We start from the raw sequence: 22392 nt of genomic DNA, 5'->3' as shown, positions 1-22392 counted from the left end.
TTCTCTACAGCTATGTTCTAGAAGTTGCATACCTAAATAACATGTAAAGATGAGATAATAAATATTAATTGCGCCTGTGTTTTTCCTACTATATCATGTCAAAATGTCTCATGAAAAAGTACTACTGATAAGTCGAGAACGATACATCAAATCATGTGTAATGATCTCTTCATTCATATCTCTCATATTAACAGCAGTATGAATCTATTTTAATATCCGAAAAGGCAATATTCAGCAAATGAGTTTTATTTTGAAGGACGTGACAGGAAGTCGTGTGACTGTTTGCGGCTGATTTGACACTATTACATGGTCACACAGTATTTGGGTTTTCAGCCAACTGCCTGCTGCCGTGTACATTGGAGGGGGTTCGGCTGAACCGGTTCACTTTTTAAACACCGGCGACTGTCTGTGCGGTGTCGAGGTACGTTGTTATTTTGGAGCTTTAACCGTTCACATAAACAGACTGTAATGCTAACTTAGCTAGCTCGAGTTTCGCTCGACAGTCTGCTCTCACTGAGCAGGCTTGACAGCATCTGCAAGGTTAGCTGTGGTCGGTCAGTTGGCTAGCCCCTGGCACATTTACTGACCTGCATCACCGACTGGTGGACTGGCATGCTAACTTAGTAGATAACTTATTAATTAGAATGTATTTTTACAACGTTAAGAAGGAATAGAAATGTAGGTAGCTGACAGTAACTTTATATTAAGCCAGTTCTATGAGTAAATACTGTTATAACAATATGTCACCAGAAACAGACATTTTACAAACTTATAACTTGTAGTTGAAGTTGTTTGAACTGTTTTTGCATATACTCACTTTAGCTCATTATTTTAGTGAGAATGGCAGTTATAAAGGTGTATTATAGTATAGTAACACCTTTCTCACTTTGCCTTAACTGAAGACTTTTCAAAACCAGGAAGTAAAATGAAGCACAATAACCTGCACCTCTGCACAATAAAGTAATTTGCTCTTTGTTCATTTTGGGTCCATTTCACTACATGCACACTTACCAACACACACATCCACCCACCTGCTCACTGATACACAAACACACACACTCTCACACACACACACACACACACACACACACACACACACACACACACACACAGCCATGTCTCCATCAGTACCCCTGCAGGAGATGATCCGCGCCATCAGGTCAGCGAGGACGCAGTGTGAGGAGCGAGGCGTCATCCAAAGGGAGTGTGCAGCCATCCGGGCCCAGTTCAGACAGTCTGACAATGGGGGGCGATCGCACAACCTGGCCAAGCTGCTCTACGTGCACATGTTAGGCTACCCGGCTCACTTTGGTCAGGTGAGGGGATTTTCTCTAATGCCTGTCATGGGTTTGCAGGGTGAGAAACCATCACGCTGGAGGGTTCAATTCATCACCTGCCCAGTCTAACCACTATGTCATAAGCACTGATCACTAACAGACATCATCTGTGTGCTCAGCAAAAACGTGTGAGGGCTCTAAATTCATAGAAAAAAGGATGGAAAATTGTGGAATTACATGTTAAATAAAATAAGCTTTAAGATTATTCATACTGCTGCTCTGTGCATGTAAACTTTCCCTGTCATCATAAGACTATGGATTTTATTTTATTCCCTCAAGTCTGCAGCATCACAAACCCACGACAACAAAACTGGGTCACTGAATCTCTATTCTCTATCAGCTCCATGCTGCTCTGAGGATGAGTCTGACCTCCACTTGGAGCAGAAGACTTCCCCTGGGGCATCAGTGGTGTCAGTATTGTCAAGTAACTTCACATTTAAAGGAGTTGTTGCTCTTCCTTCTAGATGGAGTGTGTTCGGATGATAGCCAGCCCTCGCTACAGCGAGAAGCGTGTGGGGTATCTGGGAGCCATGATGCTGCTGGATGAGAAGCAGGATGCCAGTTTGCTCATCACCAACTCCATCAAGAAGTAAGGACAAACACCTGAGCTTAAAAATCTGAAGTATCATTAAAGTAGTTTTCAGTACTGCATTAACCCTTGTTTTTCAATTAAAGGGTAACTCTACTGATTTAACGCATCAAAATCTGTTTACAGGGTTGAAAGTAAAAAAGTCTGTAGGTGAGGACTTAGAAAGAAGTGAGTTTACATCTTTAGCTGTTCCTCATTTCTGCTTGAGGCTAGCAGCTCAAGGCTACATTAACCACTAATAGAATAACTAGTATTGCAGATCTCCATACATCAGACTGGCACATACAGGAACTTTGCCAAAATGTCAGGCCATGCCCTATTTTGGGGGAAAGAAAACTGGGGATCCCGTAGACAACAATGAAGTTTCACGTGTTTTTGCATTACAGTTTTGTGAGGTTCATATGAATTCATGTTGAGTTAAAGAAACATTTGTCTTGTAGACATGTCTAATAATTATTCTTTGACCTTGCCTGAACCTAGGTGTTCGTGATATCTTAATAAATGAAGGTGAATCACTTAGCCGTCATGCTCCTTCATTCTTCCCTGTTTGAAGTGGATGAATGAGCCAACACAGTGGCCAGACACTGCTAATATTGAATTACCAGGTATCGTTAGGCTTAATGTTTTCTGTAAACCATAAAACCTGTCAACAGACGAGTGTTGATCTAAGCTAGACTGAGATTTAGTCAGACGCTGCTGTACTGTAACATTAAGACAGAACTCCAGCAGCCTCACTCTGAAGCTAGCATTAGCTCTCCATCGGTAGGAACACATACTCTTCTCTGGAGGCCCATAAATTCTTACTGCTGTCCTTTGGGGATCCCTTCCTTTCCAGGAAGGACGTGAAACCAGACATCATGATGGATTTGTGTGTTTTTTTTGTTATACAACCTGCTACACAGCATATTTTCAGCATTTTCCTATCTCTCCCATTATATGAAACCGTGAGTTTTCCCCCAGGAGGGGACATGGCCTTGCTGGCTCAAGCTGGATGACATATTGCTGGTCTGATGTATTTTCTTGCCAAATTGTTGAGTTGCATTGTGGGTAATGTAGGCGCTGATGAGAAAAAGAGTGTGTGGAATATGGTAGATGATATCTCCAGTTCAGCTGCATTGATTTTGATCTTTTTAACTGTCCATAGTGAGCCCAACATAACAGTTGTAAGTTATATGGGAAAACCCATGAAGATATATATTATGGTACGTGACAAACACTTATAATGTCCTCATATCTGCATACAGCTATATTATAGTGTGCAGTAGCATATTATAAAACATTTATGTACAGTTTATGAAAGCTAAACTTGGGGAGGGGTATTAAAACAACATGTTACCAAGTTTTCTGTGTTATATGTTTAATTCTAGAAGACTGCTTATAAAAGATTAATAAGAGTCCAATATTTCAAATTACAGTTCTGAGCACTGGTGTAGATACAACATCATAGTCATCTTATCTTTGACAAGAGCTAATTGTCATAATTGACAGTAGTATACTATAGGGCAATCACAGTTAAACAAAATGGGTAACAAAACATCAGAGAAGAGAATCAGATCAGTGCACAGAAGGGAGGATGCCTTCATATGATTTCATTACACATTATTTCACACACATCTGCACTGTCATCGGTGTGTTTTTCTCTATGTGTGTTTTGCAGTGACCTTTCTCACAGTAACCAGTATGTGCAGTCTCTGGCTCTGTGCACACTGGCCTGTATGGGTTCAGCTGAGATGTGCAGAGATCTGGCACCAGAGATCGACAGGCTGCTTCGAGCCTCCAACTCCTACATAAAGAAGAAGGTGGGAACCTCCACCTCCTCTTCCTTTTTTCAGCAGCACTTAACAATATTATTATTATTACTACCCCTGTAATCACTCTACAAAATTACCTCTGCACTAACTATACTATGTATATATATTGGTTTTCCCTTTTTTAAAAAGGAAACCTTAATGAAATGTTGTAACCACTGATTAATATGGAGGGAAAAACAGAAATTAATATTTCTTTTTTGTATTTGACCAATAATGTTGAGGCTCTAACCAAGACAAACAAGGTGACTAACACATGTGGCACATTTAAAAAGGTACAATGATTTATTATTTATTGTTACTAGAATTAGAGATATTATGTTACCTATTCATGATCCTGTTTAAAACACTTGTTGGACATTGATTTCAGTCCTTTGTCAGTGGTAAAACTAACAACATCCCACTGTCACCTGCTCAGCGTAGTGATAATGTAATGGTTATAATGACTCACTCTATTGTTCCTCCAGGCTGCACTGTGTGCTGTTCACATTGTGAGAAAAGTCCAGGATCTGGGGGAGCTTTTCGCCCCCGCAGCTCGATCCCTCCTCGCTGAGAAGAACCACGGTCAGTTCATCTACCTTTATGACGCCCCTTAGCAATATATTTACTAGTTAGTTTCATATTGCTTACTTGTCCCAAGTACCAGTTTCCAATGATCCCTCATGGTTTCATCCGTAGGTGTGTTACATGGTGCCGTGGTGCTCATCACAGAGCTTTGTGAGCGGAATCCAGAGACACTGGAGCGGTTCAGAAAGGTACGAGAGAGACAGACACTCACGTACTTATTGATCTGATAACTCTCTGTCGCTCTGGTGTAATGTATTTGTGCTGTGTGTATCTCAGACTGTGCCAGATCTGGTTCAGATCATGAAAGGTCTGGTCATTTCGGGTTATTCTCCAGAGCACGACGTGGCTGGAATCAGTGATCCCTTCCTACAGGTCAGTCTGGACTCCACTGCTGCTCCATTCAATGCAGCACGGCACTGACTGTACTGCAGTAACATAAAGTTCCTAGTTAACATTGAGATAAAATAATATAAAATGGCAGAAAATACAGGAAAATTGAGACTGATGCTAGTTTTTTCTATATTTTCTGACCTTTTATCTCAACTTTTGAGACACTTGGTTGAAGATTTAAAATCAAAACAAGATAATCTCACTCTTGTTTATTTGTGGCTCAGGTTCAGTCTTAAATGGTTTCTAAATTGTTAATGTTTTTATTTCTTTCAGTTCCATACTTTCTCACTAATACACACAGATTTATCCTCTCATCCTTCCTCCTGTTTTTGCTGATTCGGTGCACCAAAATAACTCATAGTTCATCTGTTCATTCTCTCTGGACTCCATCCTCAGGTACGCATCTTGAGGTTGCTGAGGATTCTTGGTCGCAACAACGAAGCAGCCAGTGATGCTATGAATGACCTACTTGCTCAGGTTCAGTATTCATTTTCTTTCTTTCTTTGATTATCATCCACTTCAAACACAAAGTAATTCCATACACGACTCTTACTGTTTGTCTTTGTGGTGAGTTAAGGTGGAGCTGTCGCTGCAGATGCACTTGTTGCCATCTTTAATGTGTTGTTGTTCTTTTGGGCGTTCGTCTGGTTACTTTGGCATTTAATGGCAGACTAGAACACTTGTAGGCGTATTTATTTTACCCTCCAGGTCCAGAAGAGTTACATCCCCAGTACCTGCGGTCCTGCAGAAGAACAAGTGCCTTCATGTTTGCTGAGTTTTAGCATCAGCTTGATACTTAAGCTTCTGTTCTTGTGACATCCTTAATCCAAACAAGCTAGAGCATGTGGAACACATCACTTCCTGTGTGCCAGAATATGTTCCTTTGGAAAGACTAACACCAAACTGGGTGTTAAAATCAAAATGTAAATGTTTGAATCACTTCTTTATATGTATGGTGTTGAATGATTAATGTGCTGACTAATGCTGTGTGTTTGACTTGTCATACAGGTGGCGACCAACACTGACAGCACTAAGACTGTGGGCAACGCTGTGCTGTATGAGACTGTTCTTACCGTGCTTGACATCAAGTCAGAGAGCGGCCTCAGGGTGAGAGACCAGCAGCAGTTCTCACTGTGTTTAACCACATTAATACACAGGGAATAAAGTGACCTAGTTAATTAACAAATGCACATGCGCATCACTTCACTTATGTCACAGGTCCTGGCTGTGAACATCCTGGGAAGATTTCTTTTGAACAACGACAGGAACATTCGGTTAGTGCCATTTCCTTTCCTGTTGCTTACATTCCTGTTTCTCTTCCGATTGTAAACCCTCATCCTTCCCTCCTTCCTCTCTTATCTCCCTGGGTCATTTTACCATTTCCATTCCACAAGGCTGACGGCAAACTCAGTGCAGCCAAAGAGAGAGAGAGAAACCTCCCAACAGGCTGTTATCAGCCCGAGCTCACTAATCACTTTCCCTGGAGCCATTCCTCCAGAGTCACACCAGAAGGTCACTGTCTGTCTGTTAATGCTGATCGCTTCATTTTGGGCCTTGTCATTTTTCATCAGTCCGTAACAGGTTCCTTGGGGTTTTGTTATGTTACTATTTTTTGGGCTTGTTTCCATAGGGGCCATGTGGCCAGGAAGGCCTGTCTGGTTTCTACCTGCAGGGCCCCTGAATCTCACTGTGGCTGTGTGACAGTAATAGGACTGGTTTATTCCTGTGAGCCGTCTGCAGCTCGATAACATCTCTCCTGAGCTCACATAAATACTTGATCAGTTCATGAGACATTCCAAGTGGAAAGATGAATTATTTATGTTGCTATGTTGAGAAAGTTAAGTTTGTACAGCACTGTCAGTTAATCTTGATTGTTGCTGATGGATATTATTAGTCAAAAAAGAAAAACTATGGTAACACTTTCTAATAATCATCATTAAGAAATGGTAAATTAATAGTTATTAAAACTTGAGTTCATTGTTTTTACACTGTTAAACAATGAAATAATGTTTACTAATTATTAGTAATGCTATTTAAATTGTTGGAAATGTTTTTGTTATGAGTGCTACAATAAAATAGGTTATTAGTAAGTAGATCAGAAATTGTCATCATCTCCTGTCTATGATACAAAATATAATTGTAATTCATTATATAATTAGAATTTTTATTTTACAACACAAACTAATGATAAAATAGCATATAAGATCATTGATTTACCATTTATAAATATTTATTAAGAAGTGTTACAACAGCTATTTATTTATTAAATATATTCTTCTGCATTACACAGTCCAGCTGTTTTTAGCTCATTTCATAATAAAGTAATATAAAGCTTAAAACATCTTTATTTCTGGCTCTTCTGTATGTGTGTCCAGGTATATCGCCATGATCTCTCTTCAAAAGATTGTTGGGACGGACCACAATGCTGTGCAGCGCCACCGGGGAACCATAGTGGACTGCCTGAAGGATCAGGACGCTTCTGTCAAGCGGTAACTTTCACCTCTTCTCCGCCTGACAGGCACAGCTGTTGTGCCGCAGATGTTCATTAAACCTGACACAGTGAGGTCATGCTTTCCCAGTGTCACCCCTTAATTTGTGTTTGGAGAGACGTATAAAAAAGTTCAGGGTTCAAATTTGAAGTTTGATGGAGTATGTTTGTAAATACAGCATCACTTGTTTCCTCCTCTAGTTACAACAAAGTAAGTTACCGCATAGTAATCATGTTATTTTCTGATAATTCTTGAGGACACATGTAGATGAAGTGGTTATGTAGTTGTAGATGAGAATGATTCAATATCTCCTGATGCAGGGGATCAACCTGAGGAGAAATGCAATATTATAGTACATAATTGAGCACCCCAGAAGCACCACACACAGTTTTGAACCTTGAATCACCCCATGTTGTGAGTCAGGAATAGTAGAGTTAAACAGAGTCTGCGGCGTCTGTTATTCAGAATTAAGTTTTCACTAATTTTCTTTAATTTCATGAATACTGATTGGGGTGAGCTAAGGTTTGGTTTTGAAACAAATAAAGTAAGATCGGAGGGACACTCATTTCAAATGTGTAGATTGGACCAATTGTGGAAATAGGTAAATTTGACCATCTGTAGAGTGGGATCAAAGTTGGTTAAAACATTTTGTCAGTCTCAGGTACAATACGAATACTGAGGTGGATGATGGCAAAATGTCTGCCGTGAAAAAGGTGCTTTCAGGCACTTTAGCCTTTGCTGCTGCCGATCATGGCATCAGAGTTGCCACTGTGTTTATATTCAAAACAATGAAGGCAGATGCAGCAAACACTTTCTGTCTAAAAGCACCTTAATGAAATAATATTCTGACATGTTGTGACACAGTCTCTTGTAGTAAGCTATTGATACTGGTGCATTAATATGTAACTGATTCATTAGTATCACACTGGATCATCTCAACTGCCTTGAAAACTGTGAGGTTTAAAGCTCTTCATAATGCAGTGAATACATGAAGCACAGGTTTGATTTCATGATCTCTTAAAAAGAATATTGCCATTTCAAAACTATATTTTTCTGTCCAGCTGAACAAGATATCACAATGTATTGTTGATGGACAAAATATCATGAAAGCATCATACTGTGAGCTACCTAGTGATTTCCAGCCCTACTAATGAGGCTGATAGTAAAGGAATACGTAGGTTAGATAGAAAACAGCCACGTTTGGACACTGACAGGTCAGTGTGTTGCTAAAGGGCACTTCAGCTGGGTGGATTTCTGCTCCAAAAGCACTGGATGTTGACGGATGCAGAGGGTTTTAACATGTGTGAACATTGATTTTTCTGCACCATTCCAACTCTCCCTGACCTCAGCTGCATCAACGCAGAATGAAATGTTACGTTTTGAATTTGGTGAAACGGCCCCACACTTACTTACTACTTACTGCAGAGGCTCAGTTTAAAGAATCAGCATGTACATACAGAATTACAAACATTAATCGTCTTTGCCCAACTCTCCAGCCGTGCGTTGGATCTCTCCTTGGCACTGGTGTCGGCCTCCAACATCCGCTCCATGATGAAGGAGCTGCTCCTCTTCCTCTCCTCATGCCCCCCTGAGCTCAGGGCCCAAGCTGCCAGTGGCATATTCAACGCTGCAGACAGGTGAGTGACGCAGTGTAGACAGGTACACACACTGTATCTACGCATGTGAGCACACATACATTCATATGCATGTGAGCACATTCAGTGTGCTCTGTTGTTCCAAGCTGTGATTGGATAGTGTGGACATTAATGTGATGCAGCTGTTTAAGTGTAACGGCTGTAACAAAAAAAGCAGTGTGCTTTAAATCTATGCATCTATATGTCTCACTCTGTGTCTGTCTCCACTCTCAGTGTCTCTCTCAGTAGCACTGTGACGATGAATAGCCTTCTCTGTTTCTACTGTAAATCTCCACTTGATGCACTTTGGTTTTGTGTGTGTGCGTGTATAAGTAGTGAGAGGATGCAGATGGATTTGTGTGTGTCTGACTCACCCTCAAGCAGCACTGAGTGTGTGTGTCTCTGTCTCTGTCAGGTATGCGCCCTCCCAGCGCTGGCACATTGACACCATCCTGCATGTCCTCACCACGGTAAATACAGACTGAGCCACTCGCCCTGCTGCCTTCTACAAATCCCACTTCCAAAAAGGTTGAGATGCTGTGTAAAACGTAAATGAAAACAGAATGCAATGATTTGCAAAAACTTTTCAACTTGTATTCAGTTAAATATATGACAAAGATGCAATATTTAATATTTAAACTGATAAACTTCTTTGTTTTTGTAAGTAAACACTCATTCTGAATTTGATGCCTTCAACACGTTCCAAAAAAGTTGGGAAAACAGCAACTAAAGACTGGGAAAGTAGTGGAATGCTCGAAAACACCTGTATGGAACATTCCACAGGTAAACAGGTTAATTGTTAAAAGCTGACAGAACCTTGACGGTGTATTAAAGGGGCATCCTTGACAGGCTCACTTGTTCACAAGCATGGATGGGGTGAGTTTCACAATGTTGTGAAAAACTGCGTGGACAAACAGTCCAGCAGTCTAAGAATGTTTCTCAACATAAAACTGCAAAGAATTTAGGACTTTCACCATCTACAATCCATAAGATCATTAAAAGGCCAAAGCCAAAAACTCAACATTGAATCTTTGTGACCTTTGACCCTTTAGGCCTAACCCTAACCCTGACACAAAGTAGAAAAGTGTGCTGTGGTTTGACGAGTCCACATTTCAAATTGTTTTTGGAAATAATGGACATTGTGTCCTCTGGACTAAGGAGGAAAAGGGCCATCCAGATCGTTACCAGCGCTAACTTCAAAAGCCAGCATCTGTGATGGTATGGGTGTGTGTTAGTGCCCATAGCATCATGAGTAACTGTCACATCTGTGAAGGCGCAATTAATGCTGAAAGGTACATACAGGATTAGGAGCAACATATGCTGCCATCCAGATGGCATCTTTTTCAGGAACGTCCCTGTTTATTTCAGCAAGACAATGCCAAGACACATTCTGCACTTTACAAAAGTGTGGCTAGGTAATAAAAGAGTTCAGGTACTAGACTGACCTGTCTGCAGTCCAGACCCGTCTCCCATTGAAAATATGTGGTCCTTTATGAAGAACACAATGAGAGAAAGACACACACATTCCTGAGGCCCAATGGGTTGGATGCTGGATCACAAAAATCATAAGCATAAAAAGAGAAGACAAGCTCCACACACCAAAAGAGCTCCCATATGAAAATTTATTAGCGTGAAGTTTCAAGCTGTGCATACAGTGCACTGAAAAAGAGTGAATTGGAACTATATTCTGCTGAATACAAATCGAAGAGTATTTGCAAATCATTACATTCTGTTTTTATTCACGTTTTACACAGCGTCACAACTTTCTTGGAATTGGGGTTTGCACATGAGTTTCTCCCTCACAACTCTTTTTTTAAGTTGTCCCCTGCCTTCATTAATGCCTTAATGTAGACACCAGGGCCACATGTATGAAGGCTGTGTATGCATTGAGATAGTAAACGTGTATTTTCTAAACGATACGTGACCGTGAGATAGTGAGCACCTCTTCTGTGCAGACTCTCCTACATGCAGCCCCAGCTCCTGAATAGGCCATTTATTCTGGACTAATGTTTTCATTTTGCACTCTGTCACATTATTACTTTTCATTTTGTGCTCCATCTACTTAAGCGACTACATGAAAAGCTAATGCTTACGCTAATCCCTTGCACTGTTCTTCTAAAAGGAAGGAGTGTATAGAAAGGGTAATAGTGGCATACATTAAAGATTAATCCATTTGTGTAAATGTTCTCTATAATGTATATGAACTGTGATGGAAACATCCCCTGAGTGAGGTCATTGTGTCTGGGAGGAAAATGTAGGGCGACCCAAATACTTGGACCAGCTGTCTAGCTAATGGAGTTTAGCGTGTGTGTGAGTGAGTGTGTGCTTGTGTTTGACTCTGATCTCCACTCTGCCAGGCAGGGGGCGACGTGAGAGATGAGACGGTGCCCAACTTGATCCAGCTTATCACCAACGCCTCAGAGCTGCACTGTTATACTGTCCACAAGCTGTACCGGGCTCTGCTCACTGACATCTCTCAGGTCTGTTCTTAAAGGAGCACTCCGGGGTTTTGGGCAGAGTGGCTTGTTCGTCAGCTTACTCATTCAGTACACCTGGTTAATATAACCCTCCATCTGCCTCTGCTTTGCTCCATGCTGATCTTTTATCACACAATAAATCAAGTGATTAGATGTGATTATATTCATCATAGGAAGAATACATTAAGTCAGGGGTTCTCAAACTTATTACTCAAAGGTTTGTGTCTGATTTTTATTTAATCAAATCATGTACAATTTTTAAGCAACATAATATTCATGTTCAATACAATCAAGATAGTCGAGGTTTATTCGAGCCTTGTGGAAGAAATGGTGATTGAGGGGCTGATTGGAAATTGTCCTGAGACTTTTCCTGAGAATTTAATGCATGAACTCAGCAGAAACAACACACAACGCTCTACTGTAGTTAACGTCGCTGTGACAATGATGCCAATATCAGGAAAAGAGGCCACTTTAAAACCACATTCATCTGGGGACAGGATCGCTCTATATTCAATGTCACTAACAATTTTCAGAGTAGAAAATGTTACATTCAGTCTGCATTTTTAGACGCACTGCTTTAATTCCTCTGTTAAATGCAAAAACTTTTTGAGACAAGACCTTCAAGCATGTTTTAACCAAAAGGCATTGTTAGATGACTGATGACTTTGGCTTTTTTGGCTCTATGCCAAGCTGTTTTTGACATAACTGGTAAAAGTTAATGTCACTAAATTTTCTTGAGATCACTGAGTGTCATGCATGCCTGAGTAGTGGGGGGAATTCACAGTCCACCTGCTGCCACCACATTGTTCACTTGAGGATTCGAATCTGATTTAAAGGTGTAAAATTTTGCATTTGTACAATAGTTTAGTGAACACACGTCTCAATTTTCATGTTCTTAAGTTAAGTTAAGTCTTAATTTTTTGAAAATCAGTCATCTTGATACAATTTTATTGGCTTGTAAAGTCCAAACAGATTGACACATCAAAATTTCTTTGATAATTTTAGATCAGCAAAGTCTGTAGATGATACTGACTCATTTTCAGGATGATTGGACCAATGATCTAAATCAGGTTTGTCAGTCATGACGCCATGACTGTGACTGAACATGATCACGTAGATGTCTGCAGGTCAGGATTCTTGTGAAATGTGAAGTTTAGGGCAGATTTGAGCATGTACTAGTCACAGCAACTTCCTGTTTCATGACAATACATCAAAATTCAGTACCACGCTACACTAACTCTGTTAAATGAAAACCGAATCGCTTTAGAAGTTTTTATTGTGGAGGTCTCTAGATGGTACACAAGTCTGATTAATTTTGTCTGAGGCGTTTTTTAAAATACAACGCCTGGAAATCGCCAGAATTTACTGCATAATTAAAAATGTCCGACTTCTTTAGATGTAGGCTATGGTTCCAAGAGGCTGTTTGTACACCCGGGCGTGATATATGCGCTTACCATTTTTCATGTTGGTAGGTGAAACAAACTGCAGGGGCTGCTGTTTAGAGCAGTTACCAAGGGCATGATCAAGCCATTATGCCACACTCATTGCCAAAATCTGTAGCAGATGAAATTTTTTGCCACAACTGATGACTGTGCCAAGTTTCATACACCTCCAAGCATGTTTGAAACTGCGATTAATTTTGAAGAAACATAACTGTTTCAGTCTCAATAAGGTCCTCACACTGAGGTTGGTACTTGGGCCCTAATAAAGAGGAGCATAAGGCAACACAATCAGTCTTAGATCAGACACATTGTTCTACGTGGAGCAAAGCAGACACATAGATCCACTTGGACACGTGACTCTTTACAACATGAAGACCCCAAAAGTGAAGCTGATATTCCATATAAATATTGTATTTCCTGGCTTTGAACTCATCCTAGAGCCTAAAGCCCACTGAAAGTGTTTAGACAGAAACTGTTACTTAAATATGAGAGGAAAATCATGTAATTTCATTTTAGGATTTTGCAGCACAACAAAATGTGCAAAACTCAAGAGACATCACCCGTGAACCAGAGAGAGTTGGTTTGATTCCATGGCAGTGAAAATAGCTAAGCTTTCAGTTTGAAACTGGCTGATGCAACCAGGTTTATTTTTGGAACCAAGTCAGATGAACAGCCATGTACTCATCTGCAGTGTGGTGCAGTTTCCCATCATCCGCCACAGTCACTTCCAGCGAATTCTGGAAAAAGTGACTCTGATTTTTCAAACTTCTATACTGACCAGCAAGCCACTCCCAAAAACAGAAAGTCATAATCTGTGATCTCTTTCTGTTTCCTTTTTGGCCAAATGTTAATTTATGTTTCAGCATATTTATTTATTTATTTATTAAAATGTTCAAAATAAATAAAATCATATCAGCCTGGTGTGGGCTATAATTGTAACTGTACTAACTGTATATTTTACTATGAGCATAATATGTAAATGCAGTGACGTGAGTGTGATATTTGTGTATCCAGCAATCCCTGGTGCAGGTGGCGTGCTGGTGTATAGGAGAGTATGGAGACCTGCTGCTGAGAGGAGAATGTCAAGAGACTGAGCCTGTTCAGGTACGCACAGCACACATCTTTCATTTGTTCATTCATATATAAGCTAATAATAAGTAACGGTGATTCAACCTATTGCTAGATCATGAAAGGTTTTTTATTTACAGTTCTACACGAAAAGCCTCCTGACACAAAGAAACATTTGACTTTTGATTTGACTGCCACGACTGCAGCCGGTTTGGAAATAACGGGGATTAGCATGAGAAGTAATAGCTCTACTTTAAGCAACTCATAATTCTGCAACAGGAAATCCAAGGATTAACAAGGCAGTACATATTTCATTGATACACTGCAGCAACAAATAAACATTTGACTTTTTCTGCCACAATTGCAGCCGGTTTGGAAATAATGGGGATTAGCATGAGAAGTAATAGCTCTACTTTAAGCAACTCATAATTCTGCAACAGGAAATCCAAGGATTAACAATGCAGTACATATTTCATTGATACACTGCAGCAACAAGTGCTTGAAAAAGTAAAAGTTAATAAGTTAATTTAAGCATTATTTATATAGTGATGTAAACCAGCACTGCCAGTCCAAAAAGTCCTGTCAGGCCTCATCAAAATTAATTTAAGACTCTTTCTTAATCGTAAAATAAATGTGATGGATCATCCACAAGTGATTACTAGAAGATAAAATCAGTATTCTAAAAATGTGATGGCAGCTTTCAGACCATGTACTGACACGTCTCTCCATCAGGTCAGCGAGGACGACGTCTTGGACGCCTTGGAGACGGTTCTGCAGTCCCACATGTCGTCCCCGGCGACCAGGGGCTTTGCTCTCACCGCCACCATGAAACTGAGCACACGCATCACTGATAACGTGGAGTAAGAAACATTTCTGCCCCTCAAAGCAAACAGTTACCAGTTAAAACTCTGTGGCCAGGTTAAAGTGGCAGTCAGTTATTTTATTTAATTTATTTATTTTCCATACAACTCAAAAAGAATCAAAATATGCAATACAGTATTAGCATACTCAGAAAGGCATTTTGGCTGAGGCCAGAGAATGAATGATTACTTAATCATGTGTTGAGAAAAAACACATTTATTGAGAAACAACCCCCCATTGCAACACATGTCAGTGAAGGCTAAATGCTGCATTCTCAAGTTAAAAGAGGCTAATGGGCTATAAAACAAACAATAGTACTATTCAAGATTTCTGCAAGTCTGCATTTTTCTATGAAATCTCTGCTGCTTGTATTTTCTGGCTCACATTTCTCTGAGGTAAAGGTTTGATGTTAATGTGTTGCATATAAATAGTGTTATCAATTTGCAATTTGCACAGCACTTCTGGTCACTACCACACTTTGAATTTAGTGGAATCTGTTTAAGTTCGATTGGGCAAAGAGTTTCATGGGTGTAACGTCCTGTTATAAGGGGTTGTTTGGAAAAGACTCCTGATAAAGATCATTTCTAAATAGTTGCAGTCATTTCTCAATAGTCTCCTAACTGCTGCTGTTTCTCTTCATCTCTCCACCCCTGCCAGTCGCATCAGAAGCATCGTCAGCATCTACGGCAGCTGTATAGATGTGGAGCTCCAGCAGAGGGCAGTTGAATACAATGCTCTGTTCAAAAAATATGACCACATGAGGTACGCCACAGTATGAAAAACTTTTCCTGTTCCTTATAAAATCATATAATAGTCTATAGTTCTGTTATTTTCCCTACAAGATTAAAAAATTGTCATTCCAGTGTTAAGAGATATTTTCTATCTCTGCAGGGCAGCAGTGCTGGAGAGGATGCCTGTGATTGAAAAGAATTCCCCGGGTCATACCAACGGAGAGTCGACAGGGGAGCCCATCAAGGACGTCCAACCAGCCAAAGTGAAGCAGGGGGAGCCACTGCCGCTCGCACAACCTGCTAACCAGGTATGTTATGCTAAAACACAGACACAGTTCATATGACAACAGCCTCTGTCGAGATTCTCCAAGCCTATTGGTTTTCAAGATTTTACTGAAAATCTTTCAAGCATCATCAGGTCAGGCTCCAAGTACGCCTGGGCAATATATCTGTTTTATATCATGATATGAGACTAGATATAATGTTAAAGCCGAAATCAAAAATACATATTTTCCCCCTGGCCTCTAGTTCTGTTAATCAATCTGATGTGACTTGCAGAGTTTTGGAGATATCGGCCCTGGAGATGTCTGCCTTCTCTCGAATGTAATGGAACTAAATGGCACTGTGGTGGTGAGAAGGCAGACATCTTTATAGCAGATATCTTCAAAACTCTGCATCTCACACCAAAAAAAAAATCTACATGGATAAATAGCCCGACAGGTCAGGGGAAAAGTGTCTATTTCTGATCTTAGAGAAAATGTGTATATTGAGATATACTGTATATCATTTGCCATAGCCTAAAAATATTGAAACATCATTTATAATTCATATTCCCAGCCTCTGCTCTAAGCTGTTTTATGGCTGGTAAACATCTGTGCAACATGTGTGAGCACAAGTCCTCAGGCAAAGTTAACTGGGCTTTTGACACTGCAAAACACTTGCCTTAGGCTAGTAAGCTATTATCCACTTTTATGTGGGTTTATTCTGAATATGTGAGTTACATTATCATACGCTCTGTTATGGACTGTAAATAATGAAGAATGGCTTCCCATTTATTCAGGGACATTAAGTGGAAGTCAGTTCTCATGTTTTTCATAATCCTGGGTTTGGTTTTCAGGCCACACATTTTCTCTGTGTGATGTTATGCAAATTAAACTGAAATGAAACTCAGATAACTGGTAGAGCAGAAATGTTCTGGTGAAAAACGCTGATGATTCAGGTGAACACTGTAGACTTTCAGTTTACTGGCACCAAAGTTTGGTGGTAATGATGTCTTCTCTTTTTCTGGTTTTGTTTGTTATAGCACTTTAAAAAATAGTGAACAGATGAAAGTTTGTTAAGTAACTGTTCAGCAGTGGTGAAGGGTAACTAAGTATTTTTACTCAAATACTATACTTAAGTACAAAATGCAGGTACTTGTACTTTACTTGAGTGTTTCCATTTCATGCAACCTTATAGTTCTGCCTCACTACAGTTCAGAGTCCAGTGTGGTACTTTTTGCTCCACCACATTTGTCTGACAGCTTTAGTTCCTTGTTACCTTTCAGATAATGTTAAGGAAATTATTCCCTGATGGGTTGAAGAAATTCTCCTACTCTTTAAGCTAAATAAACTCTTCAAAATCCCTCTTAGATCAGCTGAAAAATGCATCATCACAAAACTGAAAGCTGAAAACAGAGCTGTTTTTCTTAAGAAAAGTTGACTTTTTAGAGATGTGTGGTTCTCACAAAACAGAAAAGCTACAAACATTATGATCTTGTAGAATATGATGCATTGCTGTAGATTAAACTAGCCAATAGTGTATAAAGTAGTTAAAATGAGCTCAAACTCAAACATCTACAAAACTAAAATTCAACACATTAATGCAGCTGTAATATTAATCAGATATAATAGTAAAACATTGACAGGAACCATTTTGCTGCCCATTGACTCCTTTAACTTTTACTTCAGTAAGGGTTTGAATGTACAGTGTTTCCCCTATAGTGTATTTGGGAGGGCGCCCCACCCTGCCAACAGGACCCCCACACAGAAATTCAAGTTGGAGATTTTTTTTTTTTTAAATTCCATTATTTAATTTTTATTTTAATCAAAAGGGCCTATAACAGGTGTTTTTTTTTTTTATCAAATAAAAAAGCTAACTCTAATTTGTGCAGTTTCAGAGTCAGATGCGTTGCTATCGTTTCATTAAATTCATTACAATGCATTTCTCCTCTCCTCTGTGACGGGCGGGTCTCCCCCAATCTGGCTTGATTACTCTTTAAATTGATAGTAAGGAGAGAGAGAAACGAAGCGATCAGAAAGATGGGTGAGCTACAATGACTTAAAACAGGCGAGAGAGAGCGCTGCGATGTGCTGTTCATTCATAAACTTAACTATCTGTGCTGTGAAGGTAATCTGAAGACATCAAGTCAGGCAGCAACATTCAGCTCTACCTCCTGTATTTTATAGATGTTCTAGTTTTGATGAAAAAGGCATTTGCAGGTTTAAAATAAAACAATGATGAGCTTTCCTCAGTACATCATCATTTCAGTCATCATTTCTGATGAACAGCCGCCATAGTGTGACATGCGTGCGCAAGCGTAACATATCTGATGCGATGAATTATGGCCCACTGTGATTGGTCCAGACCTCACATGTGATAATAGCCGAATAAATTTTGTCTTTTTGTCAAATGGAAACTTTTTTGTCTTAAGGGTGATTTTAATAATTAAAAATAAAAGTTAAGAAAATATATGTTCTCCCAGTGATTTAAGGTGGGCCAGTTGTATAAGTGGGTGGGCCCAGGCCTGTTAGGCCCACCCATAATGCTGTGCCTGATGGATGGATGGATGGACAGATGCATAAATAAATAAATGACTGAATAAATGAGCAAAAACAGTGTTCCATTGCTAAAATAAAAAAAAATGTGATCACAAATCAGTGTTAACTGTTTATTCAGGTCCTAATGTTCTGTAATCATGGTAATGGGGTCCCCAACGACGGACCACACTCATTCCAGTCCAGGCACCGCCCCCCCCCCCCCCCCCCCCAAAACCATAAACGCTAGGGGAAACACTGATGTGTGATTTTTATTTATGTTTGAGTTGTTTCACACCGTGTTATTAGTACTTCAACTGAAGTAAAAGATCTGAATACTTCCGTCATCACTGCCGTTCAGATATGGGTGCATTCAAATATTGCACATACAGCCTCACTGTTCTTTGAATATGCAGAACAGTATGTTCTGTTAAGATTCAAGTTCAAACAGACAGTTTTGTCCTCCCGTCTGTCCCTTTCTCTCAGGTGTGTGATCTGTTGGACCTGCTGGGAGGCTCTGAGGAGACTCTGCAGCCCAGTCCAGCAGCAGCACTGGGCCTGCCCACCAACACAACCAGCACTGCCGGAGGAGACCTCCTGGATCTGCTGGGAGGGTTAGAGCCTGTCCCCCTCACACCAGGTCTGACTCTCAGACACACACACACAAACTTTTTTAGACTGAAAGAAGAAAAGATTTTAGACATGGAAGTGAGAGAATGCAAAATGAAGTTGGCTGAAACTAAATCAGGCCATCAGATAATCTCTCTAAATCTCCCCCAGTGTTGATGTGTTTTTTGTTTGATGCAGCATTTTATAGTATCTGCTCTCCGCAGCTCCCACAGTGACGGTGTACGAGAAAAACGGTGTGACTTTGACGCTGAGTTGTGAGAAACAGTCGGACTCAGGCCTCACAGTCACGCTAACAGCCTCCAACTCCACTGACTCAGACATCAGCAGCTTCACCCTGCAGGCTGCAGTGCCCAAGGTTTGTCTTACTACCAGTGATAAAACACACCATCCACTGATAAACTTGCTAGCAGGCAAACTTTCACTGCCAGTGTTGATTTTTGGCTGCCAAGGTGCACTAAAAAATCAGCAGCTTGTGGCAGAATATCTGTCTTTTGTACTTCGACACACACAGATACTTTGTTGCACCTCCTGTCTCTGTAGATCTGAGCTCTCTGTGTTGGTTGCAGGGGTTCAGTTTTAGGTCCTGTCATGTTCTCAGTGGTGGGCATCGGTGCAGTAAATGGAGGCGTGTGTTTTGGTGCTTTAAACTTCAAAGTTCCATTTGATCTTCCCACAGAGTGTCCAGTTACACATGAAGGCCCCCAGTGGAGACTCTCTTCCCGCACGAGGCGCAGCTAAGGTGACCCAGATGGTCGTCCTCAACAACCCAAACAAGGTGGGTTTGACACACACAGACACAAAGCTTTGAAGTCAGATTAGTCAGGAGTGTGACACATCTCTGTTTTATATCAAAAGCAGCATTTCCACCAAACACCTTGGATAAAGTACCCTTGAAACCCATTCCTAAACCGTAGATCTGTTTTGTGTTTCCAAATCAGACAATACTTTTAAATGTAGGCAGGGTTGTAAGTGGGACTTCAGGGGTAAATTCCTTCACTTTTCCAGCAGTTGGGCAACAACAGCTGTAGGGCTGGGTACTGAACTTGGTACTTTTAAGGATACTGACTGAATTATATCAGTACTGCCAAGTACCGATTCATGTTAAATCAATCTGTGGCAAATTTCAGTACCTGGAAGCACATCAGGGTGAGAGAGTTACTAGAGGACAGAGAGAAGAGAGAGAGCAACGTTATCCCTGCGGCTTTTTCAAGTCACAGTCAGTCAAGGCAATGGTGAGCCAAAATGGGTCACACCTGCCACCACCGCATAAAAAGTTTTAACTTAACCCTCTGTGGACAACAAAACTTTAAGCGAGACATCAACAACTTCATTGACATCTTAAGGTGATTAATTAACTTGTTGAATAAGTTGATGTTGGAGATAACTAGTCTATCAATCTCTCCATCTCTCTATCTAACATGCTATTTAATCTGCTAAAACATTGTGTGCGGTTCATTACTATGTCCGATACCTTAGTATGAAACCAGTATTTGTGAATTGCAGACTTTTAACAAGGAAACATAACAGGAAGAATATCATGTGTTTCCTATGTGACAGGTTTAGGAGGGGAGGGGGAGGTAGGGAGGGATTCTGTTTCATCTGGTGTGTTAAATATTCTAAATAAATACTAATGTTGAAAGATAGAAGTTTGGACTTCTTTGTTATTACACAGAAAGTTAAGTATCAAAACAAGGTACCGTTGTGTACTGGTACCAAATTCCACATAGCGGTATTGGTTCAAATGTTAACAGCAGTCAACCCTAAACAGACAAGACTTTTTTTTGGTTGAGAAACTGCAGCATTTATTTGGATAAGGTGCTTAGCTTTACATCCTTCATTCTTTCTTGGTTGTTATTATCAGTTTCTGATGTTGCACTCATCTTGTGCTCCTGCAGTGTTCCTGCAGCCTGCCTGAGCATCAGGGAGGAGGGGGCGAGGGAAATAACTCGTTACAACCATAGATCATATATCAAAATGGAATTCAACCTTTTCATTATACCGTTTATGGTTCCAACTCGCTATTTGAACTGCACTACTCGTGTTTACATGTGAGATCGCTACATATTGCTCCTTTAAATCTTTTAACTTGATTTTTTTTGTACCATCCTCAACTTTTTCAAATGGAAATAGCTCTTCTAATGAGTAACAAACTGAACTGCTTGGTGGAAATGTAGCTGAACTTTACCAGCACAGGAGAAAAAAAAGTTTCTGAAGTAAAAGTTGGATTGGAGTTTGAAAATACATTAGGATGAATTTTCACACCTTATATCTAAATTTTCACACAACTCCCACAAACCTGTTGTTGTGCTCAGCAAGAACAATACATCATTGCCAAGTGTGCGCCTTGTGCCAGGTACAAATCCTGTTTTGTTAGCTACTCCAAGTCCCAGTTGAAGCAGTGCCGAATCGAGCTGCATCCCACTGTCTAAATAATTCCTCCCCCTCCAGGTGAACCTGAAGATGAGGGTCCGTATATCTTACAGCAGCCAAGGATCAGCCTTTCAGGACACAGTCCAGATCGACTCCTTCCCTGGACTCAGCGCTGCTGGCCACTGACAGCAGCCACACACTCCAACAGGACTATGACGACAGTCTGGATGAGTCAGCAGGCATCGCCCCTCACAGACAGAAGGTTTTATTTCTGCTGTCACACCCTCTACACCACACTACAGTCCGAGCTGCTGTGTCTTAACATTTTTTTTTTTTTTTTGGGGGGGGGGGTATTTTTACAACTGAAGAACACTGTTTTCACAGGAAATCACAGCCTCATACATGAACTCACACAGTTTCTTCCTCCTCTGGAATCCAAGTGTAAAAGTGATCAATGGCACAAGCTTTGGTATGATATGGAAAAGCTAAAATGTGATTTTCTGGGTTTTTGCAATGACTGTCGTAGAAACTTTGTACCATTCAGGTTTTTAAGCTGCTAAAGCTGATTGTAGTCGATGTTTCACTCTATAAATATTTATTCACTTGGCTCCTGTCAGTCAGTATGAGCCACTAAATGAACTGTCCTCACATGGTTTACTCCCTTTGAAGTGATTTCCTTTATGAAATTTTTGCCTTTACCTTCATTTTCTTGAAAAGCAGCTAAACACTAATGACCCACTCCACTACTGTAAAATGCACTAATCCAGTACACCAGTTTGAGAAGGAAGGGTGTAGGATTTTAAACAAAACCACGTGTTGCATTCACTTGTCTTCTGTTGCTCCTATTTTTCATGCCTCATTCAGCTGGACGGCTTAGACTGAGTATCTACATCCTTATTAATTCTCCTGTGCCTTTCATCCCCTCAAGAAAACACATTTTATCAAGTAGTAAAGAAATTATATTTAGTTTTGGAGGCCAAATTTTTTAAAGTGATCTAGTCATATAAAAATGGTTTTATCCCACCCATTCAAGCAACACTTGCTTTTCCTGCACAGTATCTCCCTGCCTATTGTTTACAGAGGCTCCTGAGTTATTTTATTTTCTGTAGACTGTGTACAGCGATATAAGAAAAACAATAGGCATGATACTGTCTGCAAGATGTATATTTTACATATTAAGTATATGAGCACAATTAGAAGAGTT

At 40.3% G+C, this 22392-nt stretch overlaps 1 protein-coding gene across 1 annotated transcript; it reads left to right on the top strand.

The window, feature by feature from the left end:
* The first annotated feature begins 1115 nt into the window (after positions 1–1115).
* ap1g2 (adaptor related protein complex 1 subunit gamma 2) lies at positions 1116–21982 on the top strand. Its single transcript, XM_084732424.1, has 21 exons — positions 1116–1316; positions 1802–1926; positions 3584–3725; positions 4202–4298; positions 4413–4489; positions 4578–4673; positions 5088–5168; positions 5700–5798; positions 5910–5965; positions 7067–7180; positions 8677–8817; positions 9230–9284; positions 11172–11294; positions 13748–13837; positions 14534–14661; positions 15320–15424; positions 15554–15701; positions 18675–18828; positions 19022–19173; positions 19495–19593; positions 21267–21982. The coding sequence occupies exons 1-21, from the start codon at positions 1116–1118 to the stop codon at positions 21372–21374; spliced, it is 2391 nt and encodes a 796-aa protein (XP_084588550.1). The 3' UTR covers positions 21375–21982.
* The last annotated feature ends 410 nt before the right edge of the window (positions 21983–22392 follow it).

Source organism: Lutjanus erythropterus, chromosome 12 (assembly GCF_056507025.1).
Source record: "Lutjanus erythropterus isolate fLutEry1 chromosome 12, fLutEry1.hap2, whole genome shotgun sequence".
Classification (NCBI taxonomy): Eukaryota; Metazoa; Chordata; class Actinopteri; order Lutjaniformes; family Lutjanidae; genus Lutjanus; species Lutjanus erythropterus.
Note: the sequence above shows the minus strand (reverse complement) of the source record. Positions and strands in the feature narration are given on the sequence as shown.

Bases quoted from the DNA above. Each gene is read 5' to 3' on its own strand.
- ap1g2 (XM_084732424.1), top strand. From the start codon at position 1,116: ATGTCTCCATCAGTACCCCTGCAGGAGATGATCCGCGCCATCAGGTCA. The intron at 5,169-5,699 runs GTTCAGTATTCA...CTTGTCATACAG, and splicing joins TGAATGACCTACTTGCTCAG to GTGGCGACCAACACTGACAG. The intron at 15,425-15,553 runs GTACGCCACAGT...CTATCTCTGCAG, and splicing joins AAAAAATATGACCACATGAG to GGCAGCAGTGCTGGAGAGGA.